Source organism: Scyliorhinus torazame, chromosome 3, assembly GCF_047496885.1.
Source record: "Scyliorhinus torazame isolate Kashiwa2021f chromosome 3, sScyTor2.1, whole genome shotgun sequence".
Classification (NCBI taxonomy): Eukaryota; Metazoa; Chordata; class Chondrichthyes; order Carcharhiniformes; family Scyliorhinidae; genus Scyliorhinus; species Scyliorhinus torazame.
The window spans coordinates 341,920,732-341,942,878 of NC_092709.1; the positions used below are offsets into that span (position 1 = coordinate 341,920,732).

The following is a 22,147-nucleotide window of genomic DNA, read 5'->3' on the forward strand; positions in this document are numbered from 1 at the left end:
ACCGGGTCAGGCACTCGGGAGCCAGGTCGATTCCCACGTGAGTCGGTGTCGGGCCTCTTTGCCAGGCCTCTTCAGCTTCCAGGTCGAGGTCATAGTCGGGTCGCTGGAGGAGTCCTGCTAGGTTGCGTTGTGTCGGGTCATGTGGGTCGGCCCACGGACGTCGGAGGATCTCCAGACCTGTAAGTAAATATAAAAGAGCATGGTTAGAGATAGTGTTAGAATTAAAGTTTTAAAAGGTTAGTACGGTTATAATAGATATAGGAAGAGAATTTGTGGTGGAGAGCTCGCAGAGTGTCACCACGCTCCGGCGCCATCTTGCATCAATCCTTCCTATAATGTGGTGACCAGAATGGCAGTCAGTGCTGTAGCTGTGGTGTTTTATACAGCTCCATCATAACCTCCCTGCTCTTATATTCTGTGCCTCGGTTGATAAAGGAAAGTATCCTATCTGACTTCGTAACCACCTTATTTACCTGTCCTGCTGTCTTCAGGGATCTTTGGGAATGCACGCTAGCCCTCTGTACTTCCTCGGGTCCTCCTGTTCATTATGTATTCTCTTGACTTATTAGTCCTCCTAAAATGATCTTGCATCATCTCACATTTTTCTGGGTCAAATTCTATTTGCCACTGTACAGCCCAGCTAATGAGCTCTTCTTTATCATCCTGCAATATAAGCCTTCCCTCCTGTCTATTTACCACATCACCAATTTTTGTGTCATCTGCAAACTTACCAATCAAACCTCCCACTTTCTCGTCTCGATCATTATTGTGTTTTTGTGATGTTGATTGAGGGACAAATATTGTCCAGAATATCAGGGATAACTTCCCCTGCTCGTCTTTGAATTTCTCACACGCACCTGTGAGGGCCGAGGAGGCCTCAGTTTAAGATTGCATCCGACAGACAGCTCCAACAGTGTGCCAATCCCTCTGCACTGCAGTACTCCCTACACCATTAGACAATCCCTCTGCACTGTAGTACTCCCTACACCGTCGCTGTCACTCCAAATTAATGGTAGACTACACGTTATTCGAGCCTGTTCAAGTGTCAATTGTTTCATTATCTTCTGTGGGTCCTCTGTGACTGAAGAGTCCGATGTAGGATCGACTTGGACATCCACAGGACCGGTAATCATGTTCTCATCATTGGTGCCTGGGGGAACATCTGTAGCTGCCCCACCTCTGGCACGTTGGATGCTGCGAGTTTGACGTAGAATAAACTGAACCAGGTTTCAGTGCTTTCTGCCACATGGACCGGCCATCTGTAGTTTTCCCAAGAGAGGTAGCCTGCATGCAGAAGTTTGTACTCTTTTTTAAGGGTGTCCTGACATCGTTTGTACTGACCACCTTGATGCTGTTTGCCCCGAAACAACTCCCCATAGGAGATCTGCTCAGGGCTTCTGTAATCATCCATAGGGGAGACATGACCACCCCAGCTTAGCACAGCCCAGACCAGTTTGTCGTGTAACGCACCTGATGTCGACATTGGGCAACCTCAGGCCAAATACTGCTGGGTGAGACACAATGAGGTAATTTGGCAGTGGTTACTAACCAACTCGAAGCAGCCCACTGTGGGGACTGGATGCTGCAATGGTTTCGATATTCTTACAACCTTGGGAGTCCATTCCAAGGGTTGAAGTGAATGTGGTTTGGGTCCCAGCACGAAAGAGTCCTCAGGCACAGCCTGAACAGTATATAACCCAACACAAGTGCTGAAATCCTATCGCCATAACCCACTGTGTGCCACAGTGTTTTATGTGAATGGCCGCTGTAACCCGTCTCATGTGCCACATTCCCCTCTCACGACTCCTGGCATGTGCAACTCCTTATTTCCTCCTCTATGACTCTCCTATCTTAACGCTCATTGTTCCACTTTGCAAGCTCACGATTTTAGGTGGGCAGGGCCAGAGGTATCACAAGGGGAGTTTAACCCTTCCCTCACCCAGTGTCCATATTGTAGCTGGCTGGAGGCTGGCTGTCCCTGGATAGTAGTGAACTGCAGTTGATACTTCCTTTCCCCAATCAGACAAGATCAGTGAATGAACCCTGCCAAATTGCCGTGGCATTTCCAGGAATTAATCGCAAAGATGTCATGAGCAAAATACAGGAGAAAAATCAAAAGGGCATTGGACAGAAAGACTGTGAATGTTGTTTCTCATTTTCCGTTTGCACTTTAATCTGTTATATAAATATTGGAGAAGAGGTGAAAGAAAGGCTGTTTAACTGACAGTCCAGCATCATCCAAGTCCTTTCTGGTTTGGCTGAGAATGAGGGCATCATGAGAACGTACATACTGGTTGATGAAACCTCCATGAATATCTCCACCCACAGCTGGTATCGTCTCTATGGTATGGTTGACGGTTGGTTGAACAGTGGCAAACACCGAAGGCCTTCAGTTGTGGAAATTGACCCTCCCAAACTTGGGTTTGTTTTTGGAAAAAGCGTGGCCCTGGCTGGGTTACAGGTCTGATGGTGGAGGAAGACCGGCTTTCAGCTGGTAACAGCCTCACCCGAGTCTGCAGACGGTGGATTCAAGGCAGATTACTCTTTGTGGGATCCTGCTGTGTGCAAATTGGCTGCTCTATTTTCTACCTACCAATGACCATACACTTCAAATTGTCCCGCGGGATCCCCTGACAATGTGAAAGATGCTCTATAAATGCAAGACCTTCTTTGACGTGACACATAAAATATTTTAGTTTAGGTGTAATTTATGAAGATGAACCCAGTCACAAAGCTGGGTGGGAAATGCCCGTCAATTTGATTTATTTCTCTTTTCCATCAGAACTGGAAATGGCACAAGCAGATAAAGAAAATGAGCTGATTGAGCTTAAAAAGGAGATTGAGGATCTGGAGGAATATAAAGTATGTGAACCTCTTGCCTAAGTAAAACATTGCACTGGGCAGTCTTTCTTTCTTCAGGCAACCTAACTGAAACTTGGTTCGACAGTATGGTGGTTACCTCAGTGGACAAGCGATCCAGCGAATGAGAGTTCAAAACACACTGTCAGTTTTAAATATCCAGCAGTATAAATCTGGTCCAATGGTGATGGGTAAACTGAGTGTTCTAACCAAAGGTCATCGACCTGAAAGGTTAACTCAGATGCTCTTCACAGATTCTGCTTGTCCTGCAGAGATTTTGCAGCATTTTTTGCTTTGACTTCAGATTTCCAGCACTCGTGAAGGTATCGGCTTTTCATAAAAACCCAGTCACTAGCCTCTTTCAGGAGTGAATCCTCTCATTCTGATGACTGAAACACAGATATGCACAGGGACAGAAGCAGAAAAGCTTATCTAGTGCCAGCCACTGCTCCCCCGCCCCATTCCCCTGACAATGAGGTCCCTTCCTCGAGGAGACGGCAGGCAAAGCTGGCATTTTTCTGAATGGTTGTTGAAGGCCAATCACCTCTATCCCGGGACATCACTTGCAGGAGTTGCTCAGGGCAGTGTTCTCGGATCAACCATCTTCAGCTGCATCATCAATGAGCTTGCTCCAACATAAGGTCAGAAGTGGGGATGTTGACTGAAGGTTGTACAATGTTCAGTACCATTCACATCTCAGATACTTAAGCAGTCTCTGCTCACATGCAGCAAGACCTGGACAACATTCAGGCTTGGACTGATGAGCAGCATGTAAAATTCTCATGACATAGGTGATCATCTCCAACAGAATCTAACCGTCTCTCCCATGGGGTGCGATCTAACCAAATTTGTTTTAAGTGTGGTAGCAAGCGGGAATCGCTGGGTGGTTCCCGATGGTCGACCTGGTGAGGCCGTTCCCGAAATCTAACGATAATTAGGGCACTTAATGATGTCTCACGGGCTTTATGTCAGAAATGACTGTCCCACCATCTGATTTGCTGTGATCTCTCCCAGCAGCTCCCCACTAGGGGGAGCATCACATAAACTGATCCCGCAGAGCAAACTCCAGACAACACGCAGCCATGCCACTGCGCTGACCAGCTCTGCGGTTTGGTGATGCCGACGTGGCCAGGCTCATAGACATGGTCAACAAAGAACAAAGAAATGTACAGCACAGGAACAGGCCCTTCGGCCCTCCAAGCCCGTGCCGACCATGCTGCCCGACTAAACTACAATCTCCTACACTTCCTGGGTCCGTATCTCTCTATTCCCATCCTATTCATGTATTTGTCAAGATGCCCCTTAAATGTCACTATCGTCCCTGCTTCCCCCACCTCCTCCGGTAGCGAGTTCCAAGCACCCACTACCCTCTGCGTAGAAAACTTGCCTTGTACATCTACTCTAAACCTTTCCCCTCTCACCTTAAACCTATGCCCCCTAGTAATTGACCCCTCTACCCCGGGGAAAAGCCTCTGACTATCCACTCTGTCTATGCCCCTCATAATTTTGTAGACCTCGATCAGGTCGCCCCTCAACCTCCTTCGTTCCAGTGAGAACAAACCGAGTTTGTTCAACCGCTCCTCATAGCTCATGCCCTCCATACCAGGCAACGTTCTGGTAAATCTCTTCTGCACCCTCTCTAAAACCTCCACATCCTTCTGGTAGTGTGGCGACCAGAATTGAACACTATACTCCAAGTGTGGCCTAACTAAGGTTCTATACAGCTGCAACATGACTTGTCAATTCTTATACTCAATGCCCCGGCCAATGAAGGCAAGCATGCCATATGCCTTCTTGACTACCTTCTCCACCTGTGTTGCCCCTTTCAGTGACCTGTGGACCTGTACTCCTAGATCTCTTTGACTTTCAATACTCTCGGGTCCAGCAGGGATACCCTACTGCCCCGAGGAGAACATAGAACATAGAAAATACAGCACAGAACAGGCCCTTCGGCCCACGATGTTGTGCCGAACCTTTGTCCTAGATTAATCATAGATTATCATTGAATTTACAGTGCAGAAGGAGGCCATTCGGCCCTTTGAGTCTGCACCGGCTCTTGGAAAGAGCACCATACCCAAACTCAACACCTCCACCCAACACCAAGGGCAATTTGGACATTAAGGGCAATTTATCATTGCCCAATTCACCTAACCCGCACATCTTTGGACTGTGGGAGGAAACCGGAGCACCCGGAGGAAACCCACGCAGACACGGAGAGGACGTGCAGACTCCGCACAGACAATGACCCAAGCCGGAATCGAACCTGGGACCATGGATCTGTGAAGCAATTGTGCTATCCACAATGCTACCGTGCTGCCCTTAAGAACAAATAAATCTACACTATATCATTTTACCGTCATCCATGTACCTATCCAATAGCTGCTTGAAGGTCCCTAATGTTTCCGACTCAACTACTTCCACAGGCAGTGCATTCCATGCCCCCACTACTCTCTGGGTAAAGAACCTACCTCTGATATCCCTCCTATATCTTCCACCTTTCACCTTAAATTTATGTCCCCTTGTAATGGTGTGTTCCACCCGGGGAAAAAGTCTCTGACTGTCTACTCTATCTATTCCCCTGATCATCTTATAAACCTCTATCAAGTCGCCCCTCATCCTTCTCCGCTCTAATGAGAAAAGGCCTAGCACCCTCAACCTTTCCTCGTAAGACCTACTCTCCATTCCAGGCAACATCCTGGTAAATCTTCTTTGCACCTTTTCCAGAGCTTCCACATCCTTCCTAAAATGAGGCGACCAGAACTGTACACAGTACTCCAAATGTGGCCTTACCAAAGTTTTGTACAGCTGCATCATCACCTCACGGCTCTTAAATTCAATCCCTCTGTTAATGAACGCAAGCACACCATAGGCCTTCTTCACAGCTCTATCCACTTGAGTGGCAACTTTCAAAGATGTATGAACATAGACCCCAAGATCTCTCTGCTCCTCCACATTGCCAAGAACTCTACCGTTAACCCTATATTCCGCATTCATATTTGTCCTTCCAAAATGGACAACCTCACACTTTTCAGGGTTAAACTCCATCTGCCACTTCTCAACCCAGCTCTGCATCCTATCTATGTCTCTTTGCAGCCGACAACAGCCCTCCTTACTATCCACAACTCCACCAATCTTCGTATCGTCTGCAAATTTACTGACCCACCCTTCAACTCCCTCATCCAAGTCATTAATGAAAATCACAAACAGCAGAGGACCCAGAACTGATCCCTGCGGTACGCCACTGGTAACTGGGATCCAGGCTGAATATTTGCCATCCACCACCACTCTCTGACTTCTATCGGTTAGCCAGTTCGTTATCCAACTGGCCAAATTTCCCACTATCCCATGCCTCCTTACTTTCTGCATAAGCCTACCATGGGGAACTTTATCAAATGCCTTACTAAAATCCATGTACACTACATCCACTGCTTTACCTTCATCCACATGCTTGGTCACCTCCTCAAAGAATTCAATAAGATTTGTAAGGCAAGACCTACCCCTCACAAATCCGTGCTGACTATCCCTAATCAAGCAGTGTCTTTCCAGATGCTCAGAAATCCTATCCTTCAGTACCCTTTCCATTACTTTGCCTACCACCGAAGTAAGACTAACTGGCCTGTAATTCCCAGGGTTATCCCTAGTTCCTTTTTTGAACAGGGGCACGACATTCGCCACTCTCCAATCCCCTGGTACCACCCCTGTTGACAGTGAGGACGAAAAGATCATTGCCAACGGCTCTGCAATTTCATCTCTTGCTTCCCATAGAATCCTTGGATATATCCCGTCAGGCCCGGGGGACTTGTCTATCCTCAAGTTTTTCAAAATGCCCAACACATCTTCCTTCCTGACAAGTATTTCCTCGAGCTTACCAATCTGTTTCACACTGTCCTCTCCAACAATATCGCCCCTCTCATTTGTAAATACAGAAGAAAAATACTCATTCAAGACCTCTCCTATCTCTTCAGACTCAATACACAATCTCCCGCTACTGTCCTTGATCGGACCTACCCTCGCTCTAGTCATTCTCATATTTCTCACATATGTGTAAAAGGCCTTGGGGTTTTCCTTGATCCTACCCGCCAAAGATTGTTCATGCCCTCTCTTAGCTCTCCTAATCCCTTTCTTCAGTTCCCTCCTGGCTATCTTGTATCCCTCCAATGCCCTGTCTGAACCTTGTTTCCTCAGCCTTACATAAGTCACCTTTTCCTCTTAACAAGACATTCAACCTCTCTTGTCAACCATGGTTCCCTCACTCGACCATCTCTTCCCTGCCTGACAGGGACATACATATCAAGGACACGTAGCACCTGTTCCTTGAACAAGTTCCACATTTCACTTGTGTCCTTCCCTGCCAGCCTATGTTCCCAACTTATGCACTTCAATTCTTGTCTGACAACATCATATTTACCCTTCCCCCAATTGTAAACCTTGCCCTGTTGCACGTACCTATCCCTCTCCATTACTAAAGTGAAAGTCACAGAATTGTGGTCACTATCTCCAAAATGCTCCCCCACTAACAAATCTATCACTTGCCCTGGTTCATTACCCAGTACTAAATCCAATATTGCCCCTCCTCTGGTCGGACAATCTACATACTGTGTTAGAAAAGCTTCCTGGACACACTGCACAAACACCACCCCATCCAAACTATTTGATCTAAAGAGTTTCCACTCAATATTTGGGAAGTTAAAGTCGCCCATGACTACTACCCTATGACTTCTGCACCTTTCCAAAATCTGTTTCCCAATCTGTTCCTCCACATCTCTGTTACTATTGGTGGGCCTATAGAAAACTCCTAACAAGGTGACTGCTCCTTTCCTATTTCTGACTTCAACCCATACTACCTCAATAGGGTGATACTCCTCGAACTGCCTTTCTGCAGCTGTTATACTATCTCTAATTAATAATGCCACCCCCCCACCTCTTTTACCACCCTCCCTAATCTTATTGAAACATCTATAACCAGGGACCTCCAACAACCATTTCTGCCCCCCTTCTATCCAAGTTTCCGTGATGGCCACCACATCGTAGTCCCAAGTACCGATCCATGCCTTAAGTTCACCCACCTTATTCCTGATGCTTCTTGCGTTGAAGTATACACACTTCAACCCATCTCCGTGCCTGCAAATACTCTCCTTTGTCAGTGTTTCCTTCCCCACTGCCTCATTACATGCTTTGGCGTCCTGAATATCGGCTACCTTAGTTGCTGGACTACAAATCCGGTTCCCATTCCCCTGCCAAATTAGTTTAAACCCTCCCGAAGAGTACTAGCAAACCTCCCTCCCAGGATATTGGTGCCCCTCTGGTTCAGATGCAACCCGTCCTGCTTGTACAGGTCCCACCTTCCCCAGAATGCGCTCCAATTATCCAAATACCTGAAGCCCTCCCTCCTACACCATTCCTGCAGCCACGTGTTCAACTGCACTCTCTCCCTATTCCTAGCCTCGCTATCACGTGGCACCGGCAACAAACCAGAGATGACAACTCTGTCTGTCCTGGCTTTCAACTTCCAGCCTAACTCCCTAAACTTGTTTATTACCTCCACACCCCTTTTCCTACCTATGTCGTTGGTACCAATGTGCACCACGACTTCTGGCTGCTCCCCCTCCCCCTTAAGGATCCTGAAGACACGATCCGAGACATCCCTGGCCCTGGCACCCGGGAGGCAACATACCTTCCGGGAGTCTCGCTCGCGACCACAGAATCTCCTATCTATTCCCCTAACCATTGAATCTCCTACAACTATTGCTTTTCTATTCTCCCCCCTTCCCTTCTGAGCCCCAGAGCCAGACTCCGTGCCAGAGACCTGACCGCTAGGGCCTTCCCCCGGTAGGTCATCCCCCCCAACAGCATCCAAAACGGTATACTTGTTTTGAAGGGGAACGGCCACGAGGGATCCCTGCACTGTCTGCCTGTTTGTTTTTTTCCCCTTGACTGTAACCCAGCTATTCTTGTCCTGTACCTTGGGTGTGGTTACCTCCCTGTAACTCTTCTCAATCACCCCCTCTGCCTCCCGGATGATCCGAAGTTCATCCAGCTTCAGCTCCAGTTCCCTAACACGGTCTTTGAGGAGCTGAAGTTGGGTGCACTTCCCGCAGGTATAGTCAGTGGGGACACCGGTGGTATCCCTCACCACCCACATCCTACAGGAGGAGCATGTAACTGGCCTAGCCTCCATCCCCTCTTACCTTAAAGAATATAGCTGCTGTGTGGACTAACTAGATCTCCGCCCTCCGACTCTGCTCCCAGTCAGCTACACTTCCTGTAAACTCCTGGCTCTCTTCGCACTCTTTGCGGAAATGTCGGAAACAAAATGAAAGAAGCACCTTACTCCCTCCTCACCTAACTCCCTCGGTCACCAAACTCTCACTATCGCACTCAAAAAGCACCAAATTCAGCACTCCCTCGGTCACCAAACTCTCACTATCGCACTCAAAAAGCACCAAATTCAGCACTCCCTCGGTCACCAAACTCTCACTATCGCACTCAAAAAGCACCAAATTCAGCACTCAGTGCAAAACTGAGGAGGTCGGAGTATCAGCCACAGGTCAACCAATGCCACCTGGGAGGCAGTGTGATAGTCGTCAGCACAGGGAGTGTGACCAGGAGGACCACCACCCAATGCTGAAAGAAGATCGGTGAGCAACACGGGTGAGTTGGCACGGCCCCTTGCCATCCCCAGATGCCCCTCTCGATGACCCTGCACCTGCCACTGCCTCACTCAGTACAATACCGTGCCCACGCCCCAGCACACCCTGGCACTCAGTCACTAAAAGCAGCTTTCTGGTATCACCCTCTGTCTCCTACACACCTGGTCACATGCTCAAATAATTCATCAAATGCTGACTACCTCTGATCAAACCTTGCCTCTCCAAGTAGGGATAGATTCTCTCCTTCAGAATTGTCTCCAATAGACTTACTGGTTTGTGGTTCCCTAGTTTACCTTTACAACCTTTCTCAAATAGTGGGACCACATTAGCTGTTCTCCAGACCTCTGTCATAGATATCATAGAATTTACAGTGCAGAAGGAGGCCATTCGGCCCATCGAGTCTGCACCGGCTCTTGGAAAGAGCACCCTACCCAAGGTCAACACCGCCACCCTATCCCCATAACCCAGTATCCCCACCCAACACTAAGGGCAATTTTGGACACTAAGAGCAATTTATCATGGCCAATCCACCTAACCTGCACATTTTTGGACTGTGGGAGAAAACCGGAGCACCCGGAGGAAACCCACGCACACACGGGGAGGTTGTGCAGACTCCGCACAGACAGTGACCCAAGCTGGAATCGAACCTGGGATCCTGGAGCTGTGAAGCAATTGTGCTATCCACAAGGCTACCGTGCTGCCTCCTCCCCTGTGGCCAGAGAGGAGTTAAATATTTGGGTTAGAGCTCCAGCAATCTCCTCCCTCGCCTCCCACAGCAGCCTGGGACCCAATTCATCCAGACCTGGAGACTTGTCCACTTTTAAGCCTGCCAACGGCTCCAATACCTTGTCACTCTCTATGGCAATTTGCTCAAGAACCTCACAGTATCTCTCTCCCCATGAAAAATGAAAACAAAATGAAGTGAAAATCGCTTATCGTCACAAGTAGGCTTCAAATGAAGTTACTGTGAAAAGCCCCTCGTCGCCACATTCCGGTGCCTGTTCGGGGAGGCTGGTACGGGAATTGAACCGTGCTGCTGGCCTGCCTTGATCTGCTTTCAAAGCCAGCTATTTAGCCCAGTGCTAAACCAGCCCCAGGTTCCATATCTACCTCCTCATTCTCATGGGTGAAGACAGATGTGAAGTATTCGTTCAACACCCTACTAATGACCGTCGGGAATCACCCATCGATTCCCGCTTGCTACCACACAGAACAAATTTAGTTAGATCGTGCCCCATGGGGAGATGGTTAGATTCTGTTAGAGATTATCACTTATGTCATGAGAATTTTACGGGGCAGCACGGTAGCACAGTGGTTAGCACAGATGCTTCACAGCTCCAGGGTCCCAGGTTCGATTCCCGGCTTGGGTCACTGCCTGTGTGGAGTCTACACGTTCTCCCCATGTCTACGTGGGATTTCTCTGGGTGCTCCGGTTTCCTCCAAAGATGTGCAGGTTAGGTGAATTGGCCATGCTAAATTGCCCTTAGTGTCCAAAAAGTTTAGGTGGGGTTACTGGGTAACAGGGATAGGTTTGAAATGTGGGCTTAAGTGGGGTGCTCTTTCCAAGGGCCAGTGCAGACTCGATGGGCTGAATAGCCTCCTTCTGCAATGTAAATTGTATGATTCTATGTCCTCTGGTTCCACCCACAGATTTTCCCCTTGGTCCCAAATGGATGCTATCCTTTCCTGGTTATCCTCTTCCCATTGATATACTTACAGAATATCGTGGGATTTTCTCTACTTTTACCAACTAGAGCTTTCTCATACTCCCTCGTCACTTTCTTAAACTCTATCCTGCACTTTCTGTACTCCACTAATGCCTCTGTTGATTTGCTCCCCCTTTTCCTTCTCATGATATCCTGAATATCTCTGCTTATCCCTGGTTCTCTGGGCTTGTTACTCCCTCATATTACCCCAGAGGGAACATGTTGGGCCTGTACCTTCCCCATTTCTTTTTCCACGTTCCCCCCCACTGCTCTTCTGTAGATTTTCCCACAAGTAACTCTTTCCAGTTTACCTTGGCCAGATCCTGCCTTATTTCACTAAAATCCACTCTCCCCCAAACCACAACCTTTTTTTGCAACTTGTCTATTTCTTTGTCAATAACAAACTTAAATTGTACAATGTTGTGTTCACTATTACCAAAATGCTCCCCCACCAACACATCAACCACCTATCCAGTTTCATTCCCCAGAGTTAGGTCCAGCACTGCACCATCTCTTCTTGGATCGTCTATGTGGTAGTATGTATTGGGGGTCATGTGGGACTGGAAGCCCTAATGTCATTGGCTGACAGATCCCGGGTCCTGGTTGGCCGTTGACCTCAAGCTCCGCCCTGAAGGCGGAGTATAAGAAGCCGGAGTCTTCCCCCGCAGGCCAGTTTACTATCGAGCTGCGGGGGAACAGACACGCTTAATAAAGCCTCATCGACTTCACTCTATTCGTCTCACGGAGTCTTTGTGCGCTACAATTTATTAAGCGTGCCTAAAAATAAAAAGGACTATGGAGCTCAGGATCATTCCGGAATGCCTGAGGATCAGCCCCCACGCAGTGAACGCGGCAGCAGCCTTCAAGCACTGGCAGACTTGCTTCGAGGCCTACCTCAGAATGACCACCGGCCGAGTCTCAGAAGACCAAAAACTGCAGGTCCTGCACTCGAGGGTGAGCACGGAGATCTTCTCCCTCATCGAAGACTCGGACGATTTCCAGACGGCGTTCGCAGCACTGAAAAGTCTCTATGTCCGCCCTGTTAACCAAATCTACGCTCACTACCAGCTCGCGACGAGACAGCAAGCTCCCGGAGAATCGATGGACGAGTTCTACGCCGCGCTGCTGATTTTGGGACGAGCCTGCAGCTGCCCGTCGGTGAACGCAAACAAACACACGGACATGTTAATGCGCGATGCTTTTGTGGCAGGTATGCAATCCTCCCAAATCCGCCAAAGACTTCTAGAAAAATAGTCGCTAGGACTCTCAGAGGCACGGGCCCTAGCAGCCTCCCTAGACGTGGCCGCGCGTAATACCCGCGCCTACGGCCCCGACCGCGCGGCAACCCATTGGGCCCCGTACGTACCCGTCGCGGCAAACCCCCTACCCCCCCCCCCCCCCCCGGACACCCCACAGGCTTGCGCGATCCAAACGCCGAGTCGCACCGGGGGCGCCCGCTGTTATTTCTGCGGCCAGGCGAAACACCCCCGACAGCGCTGCCCGGCCCGCGCAGCTATCTGCAAAAGCTGCGGGAAAAAGGGCCATTATGCGGTTGTGTGCCGGTCCCGCGAGGTCGCCGCCGTCCCGGGAGCACAGGGAGCCCTGCAAGCAGTTTACGCGCCCCAACCCCCCCCAGCACGCCATGTACGACCCGCAGGCGCAGCCGCTCTGGGTCCCGACCACCGCGGTCCCGGGAGAACTGGGAGCCCTGCACGCCGCCTATGCTCCCCAACCCCCCTCCCCGCAGTCCCGGCCAACACTCTCCACGGAGAGGAGGGAGTTTTCCGCGACCCTAACGCCACCCTAACCCCCACCCCGCGCCCCACGCCTGACCTGCCGGCGCCACCTACTTGGGCCCCGACCACCTCTGTCCCCAGTGAGGGAGCTCTGCGCGGTCCTAGCACTCGCGGTCCTAGCGCTCGCGGTCCTAGCGCTCCCCAGCCCCCCCAGCACACCATGTGCGACCCGCAGACGCCGCCATTTTGGGTCCCGGCCACCACGAGGGGAGGAGGGGCGCCGATGTGCGACCCGCAGACGCCGCCATTTTGGGTCCCGGCCACCACGAGGGGAGGAGGGGCGCCGCCATCTTGGACCGCCCCAGACCTGTACGACGCATGGAGGCGGCCATTTTGTCCACCCCCGCCGCCATCTTGTGACCCCCCCAGCCACGTGCGATGTATGGGGGCGGCCATTTTGTTCATCCCCGACGCCATCTTGGACGGCAACAACGGACCCCACTCCACTACTACAACCACGGCTCGCTTCAATTACGCTCGATCAAGCTCGGCCCCGGACACTCCAGACGACGACGACAACGGTACTAATAAACGGCCACGAGACGCCATGCCTAGTCGACTCCGGGAGCACGGAAAGCTTTATACACCCCGACACGGTAAGACGCTGTTCCTTGACCACCTATCCCAGCGCACAAAAGATTTCCCTAGCTGTAGGATCCCACTCCGTACAGATCCAGGGATTCTGCATAGTTACCCTAACGGTGCAGGGGAGGGAGTTCAAAAACTACAAACTAAACGTCCTTCCCCAACTCTGTGCCCCCACCTTGCTGGGATTAGATTTCCAATCTACAGAGCCTTACGTTCAAATTCGGCGGCCCCATACCCCCACTCACTATCTGCGGCCTCGCAACCCTCAAGGTGCAACCCCCGTCCTTGTTTGCGAACCTCACCCCGGATTGCAAACCCGTCGCCACTAGGAGCAGACGGTACAGCGCCCAGGACCGGACCTTCATTCGGTCCGAAGTCCAGCGGCTACTAAAGGAGGGCATAATCCAGGCCAGCAATAGTCTCTGGAGAGCGCAGGTGGTAGTAGTGAAGACAGGGGAGAAACAAAGGATGGTCATTGACTATAGCCAGACCATCAACAGGTACACACAACTAGACGCGTACCCTCTCCCCCGCATATCCGACATGGTCAATCGGATTGCCCAATATAAAGTCTTCTCCACCGTGGACCTCAAGTCCGCCTACCATCAGCTCCCCATCCGCCCAAGTGACCGCAAGTACACAGCCTTCGAGGCAGACGGGCGATTATACCATTTCCTACGGGTCTCTTTTGGCGTCACAAACGGGGTCTCGGTCTTCCAACGGGAGATGGACCGAATGGTTGATCAACATGGGTTGCGGGCCACGTTCCCGTATCTCGACAATGTAACCATCTGCGGCCACGATCAGCAGGACCACGACGCCAACCTCTAAAAATTCCTCCAGACCGCCAAAGCCTTGAACCTCACGTACAACGAGGACAAGTGTGTTTTTAGCACCGACCGGCTAGCCATTCTGGGCTACGTAGTGCGCAATGGGATAATAGGCCCCGACCCCGAACGTATGCGCGCACTCATGGAATTCCCCTCCCGCACTGCCCAAAAGCCCTGAAACGCTGCTTGGGGTTCTTTTCGTACTACGCCCAGTGGGTCCCCCAGTACGCAGACAAGGCCCGCCCCCTAATACAGACCACGACCTTCCCTCTGTCGACAGAGGCTTGCCAGGCCTTCAGCCGCATCAAAGCGGATATCGCAAAGGTCACGATGCGCGCCATCGACGAGTCCCTCCCCTTCCAGGTCGAGAGCGACGCCTCCGACGCAGCTCTAGCGGCCACTCTTAACCAAGCGGGCAGACCTGTGGCCTTTTTCTCCCGGACCCTCCACGCCTCAGAAATCCGCCACTCTTCAGTGGAAAAGGAAGCCCAAGCCATAGTGGAAGCTGTGCGACATTGGAGGCATTACCTGGCCGGCAGGAGATTCACTCTCCTCACGGACCAACGGTCGGTAGCCTTCATGTTCGATAGTGCACAGCGGGGCAAAATCAAAAACGACAAAATCTTAAGGTGGAGGATCGAGCTCTCCACCTTCAACTATGAGATTTTGTATCGTCCCGGAAAGCTGAACGAGCCGTCCGATGCCCTATCCCGCGGCACATGTGCCAACGCACAAATTATCCGCCTCCAAACCCTCCACGAGGACCTCTGCCACCCGGGGGTCACTCGGTTTTACCACTTCATCAAGTCCCGCAATCTCCCATACTCTTTAGAGGAGGTCCGTACAGTCACAAGGGACTGCCACATCTGCGCGGAATGCAAGCCGCATTTTTTTCAGGCCAGATGGAGCGCACCTGATTAAGGCTTCCCGCCCCTTTGAACGCCTCAGTCTCGATTTCAAAGGGCCCCTCCCCTCCACCGACCGCAACGCATATTTTCTCAATGTAGTGGACGAATACTCCCGCTTCCCTTTTGCCATTCCCTGTTCTGACATGACCGCGGCCACAGTCATTAAAGCCCTGAACAGCATCTTCACACTGTTCGGTTACCCCGCATACGTCCACAGCGACAGGGGGTCCTCTTTCATGAGTGACGAGCTGCGCCAGTTCCTGTTCAGCAAGGGCATAGCCTCAAGCAGGACGACCAGCTACAACCCCCGGGGGAACGGGCAAGTAGAAAGGGAGAACGGCACGGTCTGGAAGGCCGTCCTACTGGCCCTACGGTCCAGGGACCTCCCAGTTTCACGGTGGCAGGAGGTCCTCCCGGACGCTCTCCATTCCATCCGGTCGTTATTATGTACGAGCACTAATCAAACGCCTCACGAGCGTCTCCTTGTCTTCCCTAGGAGGTCCTCCTCTGGAACGTCGCTGCCGACCTGGCTGGCGGCCCCAGGACCCATCCTGCTCCGAAAAGCATGTGCGGGCACATAAGGCGGACCCGTTGGTCGAAAGGGTTCACCTCCTCCACGCGAACCCCCAGTACGCCTACGTGGAGTACCCCGACGGCCGACAGGACACGGTCTCCCCGCGGGATCTGGCGCCCGCCGGCAACACGCACACCCCCCCGACACCATCAACCCAACCCCCCCCCCCTTCCTGCCACCGCCGCACCCCGCGACCGCCCCCTTCCCAGGAGGATCGGTTCCCCTCCCCTCAGCACCGACCAAGAATCAAGCCCGAGCTGAAACCGTACGGCTCCTGGAGGCGACAACACTGGTACAAGCACCACCAACACCGCCGGGGCCGAGGCGATCGACACGGACGATCAGACCGCCCGACCGACTCGTGGCGTCGATGTAAAACAAATATGGACTGTTCACAAGAACATTTTGCTTTTCTTCCTATACCCTCTGTAAATAGTTGCAACAGGACAAAATTGTCCAATACTGTATTGCCATGTGAATGTTTTGTCCTCCCAGGACCAGCCCTGTAAACCCTTACCACCATACGAAGCATCACCCCGCCGGGTTCATTTTTGACAAGGGGTGAATGTGGTAGTATGTATTGGGGGTCATGTGGGACTGGAAGCCCTAATGTCATTGGCTGACAGATCCCGGGTCCTGGTTGGCCGTTGACCTCAAGCTCCGCCCTGAAGGCGGAGTATAAGAAGCCGGAGTCTTCCCCCGCAGGCCAGTTTACTATCGAGCTGCGGGGGAACAGACACGTTTAATAAAGCCTCGTCGACTTCACTCTATTCGTCTCACGGAGTCTTCGCTACAGTCTACATATTGAGCTAAATGTTCTACTGCATACATTTTAAGAACTCCACTCCATTTAACACTTCCCTTTAACACTTCCGAAAACCTGTCCATCATCGACAAGGCACAAGTCAGGAGTGTGATGGAATATTCCCCATTTGCCTGGATGAGTGCAGTTCCAGCAACAATCAAGAAGCCTAACCAGGACAAAGGAACCCACTTGATGAGCGCCCTATCCACCACCCTAAACATTCACTCTGTCCACCACCGATGCACAGTAACAGTAGTGTGTCCCATGGACAAGATACGCTGCAGGAACTCAACAAGACTCCTTCGACATCACCTTCCTAACCCAAACCTTCTATCATCAAGAAGGATAAGGGCAGCAGACGCATAGGAACCCCACCACCTGCAAGTTCCCCACCGAATCGCTCACCATCCTGACTTGGAAATATATCGCCGTTCCTTCACTGTCACTGGGTGAAAATCCGGGAACTCCCTCCTTACCAGCACAGTGGGTGTACCTACACCACATTGACTGATGCGGTTTAAGAAGGTGGCTCACCACAACAATTGGGTATGGACAATAAATGCTGGCCTTGCCAGTGATGTCCACATCATGTGAATGAATATAAAAAAAGGCCCATTCCACTCAGTCTTTCCTCATTGGACAGCCTTCTCACCCCAGGAGTCAATAGTCATACCTCTTCTAAGACAAATATATCCTTTCTCATGTAAGGAGATCAAAACTTTATGCAGTAAATCACATTGAGGTACAGATCAACCACAACCTGACTGCTTGTACTGGCTTGAGCTGCTGAATAACCTCCTCTTTCTGTGCTCGGGTAAATGACAGAGTCATGGGGAGGTGCCGGGAGAATTGCACCAAGAGCCATGTTGACCAGGGAAGTTAGACTAAAAAAGCTGAGAGAAATCAGAGAGAAATCAAAATCAGTAATGGTGAAACAATTGTTTTTGTCCCGGCCCATTAGGAACTGCGGGCACAGCAGCTGGCCAAAATCAGTGAACTGGACAGTCTGGTGATGGATGCCCGAGCCAAACACTCACAGTGTGTACACGACCTCAAACTCAACTTCAACAAGGAGAAGGCCGAGTATAAACAGAACGCCAGAAAGATGGTGAAACAGCTGGAGAAAGATGCAAACAAGGTGAGCAAGGAAGGGTTCGGGACTTCAAACTCCAAAATGACACTGAAATAATACAGTTGGCAAATCAGCGAGGCAATTTTCTGTAGGGAGCGTTTATCAGTTTCATTATTCCGGAGGTCTTTCCTTCACCCTTTTCTCATGCTTCTCTCCATCACTGTTTTCTCCTCTCATTGTTGCTGAGATGTGATTCAACAGAGGCAGTCACCCTCCCTCACCCTGTCTTCATTCTTCACCTGTGGGCCTTGTGTGCGTTGTCGGACTTTTCAGCTGTAGAGGGCAGCACAACATGCATAATACCTCCTGGGGTGCAACCCTCCAGCAGGAACTGATCCCTTGCCACCACCACACCCCTCTCCCTCCCCCACCCAGTTCATCTCCCCAGAGGTGCTGTGGTAGATTCTCATTCTTGGCTGAACTGAGCCAATATAACTGCAGGCCGCGGCTGGAGCCTGGGCCTTTCCTGATTAGTATGAAGATAGGTCATGAGCACATTGAATGGCCACCCGGGTCACCGGCTGGTGATGAAACCTGAGCCTCGACACCTGCTTTGTATGAAATCGGGCCAGGCCATTAGTCGGACTGCCAAAAATAGGCATATCGCCCACTCATTGGTCAGTGTGTGAAACACTGGTTAGGCTACAGCTGGAGTACTGTGTGCAGTTCTGGTCGCCACACCATAGGAAGGAATGATGTGGAGATGCCGGTGTTGGACTGGGGTGAGCACAGTAGGAAGTCTTACAACACCAGGTTAAAGCCCAACAGGTTTGTTTCGATGTCACTAGCTTTCGGAGCGCTGCTCCGTCCTCAGGTGAATGAAGAGGTATGTTCCAGAAACATATATATAGACAGATTCAAAGATGCCGGACAATGCTTGGAATACGAGCATTAGCAGGTGGTTAAATCTTTACAGATCCAGAGATGGGGTAACCCCAGGTTAAAAGACGTGTGAATTGTGTCAAGCCAGGACAGTTGGTAGGATTTCTCAGGCCAGATGGTGGGGGATGAATGCAATGTGACATGAATCCCAGGTCCCGGTTGAGGCCGCACTCATGTGTGCGGAACTTGGCTATAAGTTTCTGCTCGGCGATTCTGCGTTGTCGCGCGTCCTGAAGACCACCTTGGAGAACGCTTACCCGGAGATCAGAGGCTGAATGCCCTTGACTGCTGAAGTGTGCCCCGACTGGAAGGGAACATTCCTGCCTGCTGATTGTCACGCGATGTCCGTTTATTCGTTGTCACAGCGTCTGCATGGTCTCGCCAATGTACCACGCTTCGGGACATCCTTTCCTGCAGCGTATGAGGTAGACAACGTTGGCCGAGTCGCACGAGCATGTACCGCGTACCTGGTAGGTGGTGTTCTCACGTGTAATGGTGGTATCCATGTCGATGATCTGGCACGTCTTGCAGAGATTGCTATGGCAGGGTTGTGTGGTGTCGTGGTCACTTCTGAAGGCTGGGTAGTTTGCTGCAAAACAATGGTTTGTTTGAGGTTGCGCGGTTGTTTGAAGGCAAGTAGTGGGGGTGTGGGGATGACCTTGGCAAGATGTTCATCTTCATTGATGACGTGTTGAAGGCTGTGAAGAAGATGTCGTAGTTTCTCCGCTCCGGGAAAGTACTGGACGACGAAGGGTATTCTGTCGGTTGTGTCCCATGTTTGTCTTCTGAGGAGGTCGGTGCGGTTTTTTTGCTGTGGCGCGTTGGAACTGTCGATCGATGAGTCGAGCGCCATATCCCGGTCGTACGAGGGCATCTTTCAACGTCTGTAGATGTCTGTTATGCTCCTCCTCGTCTGAGCAGATCCTGTGTATACGGAGAGCTTGTCCATAGGGGATGGCTTCTTTAATGTGTTTAGGGTGGAAGCTGGAGAAGTGGAGCATCGTGAGTTTATCCGTGGGTTAGCGGTAAAGCGAAGTGCTGAGGTGACCGTCCTTGATGGAGACGAGTGTGTCCAAGAATGCAACTGATTTTGGAGAGTAGTCCATGGTGAGTCTGATGGTTGGATGGAACTTATTGATGTTATCGTGTAGTCGTTTCAGTGATTCTTCGCCGTGGGTCCAAAGGAAAAAAATGTCATCGATGTATGTGGTGTATAACGTCGGTTGAAGGTCCTGTGCGGTGAGTAGGTCTTGTTCAAACTTGTGCGTGAAGATGTTGGCGTATTGGGGTGGTAATTTGGTCCCCGTGGCTGTTCCGTGCGTCTGGATGAGAGGTTCTCGCACAGCGTTGGGCCCGAACGCCACCCAAGCACAACGCAATGCCATCCGCGCTCTCAAGACAAACCGCAGCATCGTCATCAAACCAGCAGACAAAGGAGGGGCCACTGTCATACTGAACAGAACGGACTACTGCAAAGAAGTATACCGACAACTGAACAACCAAGAACACTACAGACAGTTACCCGCAGATCCGACCAAGGAACACATCCGCCAGCTTAACAGACTGATCAAGACCTTGGATCCAGATCTTCAGAGCACCCTACGTGCTCTCATCCCACGTACTCCCCGCATTGGAGATCTCTACTGCCTCCCGAAAATACACAAGGCCAACACACCAGGCCGTCCTATCGTTTCAGGCAATGGGACCCTGCGTGAGAAACTCTCTGGCTACATCGAGGGCATCTTGAAACCCATCGTACAAGGTATACCCAGCTTCTGTCGCGACACAACTGACTTCCTACAGAAACTCAGCACCCATGGACCAGTTGAACCAGGAACATTCCTCGTCACAATGGACGTCTCGGCACTCTACACCAGCATCCCCCATGACGACGGCATTGCTGCAACAGCCTCAGTACTCAACACTGACAACTGACAATCTCCAGACGCAATTCTGCAACTCATCCGCTTCATTCTGGATCACAACGTCTTCACCTTCGACAACAAGTTCTTCATCCAGACGCACGGAACAGCCATGGGGACCAAATTACCACCCCAATACGCCAACATCTTCATGCACAAGTTTGAACAAGACCTACCCAGGACCTTCAACCGACGTTATACACCACATACATCAATGACATTTTTTTCCTTTGGACCCACGGCGAAGAATCACTGAAACGACTACACGATAACATCAATAAGTTCCATCCAACCATCAGACTCACCATGGAGTACTCTCCAGAATCAGTTGCATTCTTGGACACACTCGTCTCCATCAAGGACGGTCACCTCAGCACTTCGCTTTACCGCAAATCCACAGATAACCTCACGATTCTCCACTTCTCCAGCTTCCACCCTAAACACATTAAAGAAGCCATCCCCTATGGACAAGCTCGCCATATACACAGGATCTGCTCAGACGAGGAGGAGCGTAACAGGCATCTACAGACGTTGAAAGAATGGGATATGGCGCTCGACTCATCGATCGACAGTTCCAACGTGCCACAGCAAAAAACCGCACCGACATTCTCAGAAGACAAACACGGGACACAACCGACAGAGTGTCCTTCGTCGTCCAGTACTTTCCCGGAGCGGAGAAACTACGACATCTTCTTCACAGCCTTCAACACGTCATCGATGAAGATGAACATCTTGCCAAGGTCATCCCCACACCCCCACTACTTGCCTTCAAACAACCGCGCAACCTCAAACAAACCATTGTTTGAGGCAAACTACCCAGCCTTCAGAACAGTGATCACGACACCACACAACCCTGCCATGGCAATCTCTGCAAGACATACCAGATTATCGACATGGACACCACCATTACACATGAGAACACCACCCACCAGGTACGCGGTACATACTCGTGCGACTCGGCCAACGTTGTCTACCTCATACGCTGCAGGAAGGGATGTCCCGAAGCGTGGTACATTGGCGAGACCATGCAGACGCTGCGACAACGAACGAACGGACATCACGCGACAATCACCAGGCAGGAATGTTCCCTTCCAGTCGGGGAACACTTCAGCAGTCAAGGGCATTCAGCCTCTGATCTCCGGGTAAGCGCTCTCCAAGGCGGTCTTCAGGACGCGCGACAACGCAGAATCGCCGAGCAGAAACTTATAGCCAAGTTCCGCACACATGAGTGCAGCCTCAACCGGGACCTGAGATTCATGTCACATTACATTCATCCCCCACCATCTGGCCTGAGAAATCCTACCAACTGTCCTGGCTTGACACAATTCATACGTCCTTTAACCTGGGGTTACCCCATCTCTGGATCTGTAAAGATTTAATCACCTGCTAATGCTCGCATTCCAAGCATTGTCTGGCATCTTTGAATTTGTCTATATATGTGTTTCTGGATCAGACCTCTTCATTCACCTGAGGAAGGAGCAGCGCTCCGAAAGCT

General features: G+C 50.9%; 1 protein-coding gene across 4 annotated transcripts in view; it reads left to right on the forward strand.

The window, feature by feature from the left end:
• ccdc166 (coiled-coil domain containing 166) overlaps nucleotides 1-22,147 on the forward strand; it is a 69,997-nt gene that overhangs the window by 37,775 nt on the left and 10,075 nt on the right. For 3 of the 4 annotated variants that reach the window (XM_072497720.1, XM_072497719.1, XM_072497718.1), the window contains exons 7-8: nucleotides 2,783-2,862; nucleotides 17,678-17,854. In XM_072497720.1, the coding sequence (XP_072353821.1) occupies nucleotides 2,783-2,862; nucleotides 17,678-17,854 (257 nt within the window). The remainder of the gene's footprint in view (nucleotides 1-2,782; nucleotides 2,863-17,677; nucleotides 17,855-22,147) is intronic. The other variant, XM_072497721.1, reaches the window with a different exon arrangement.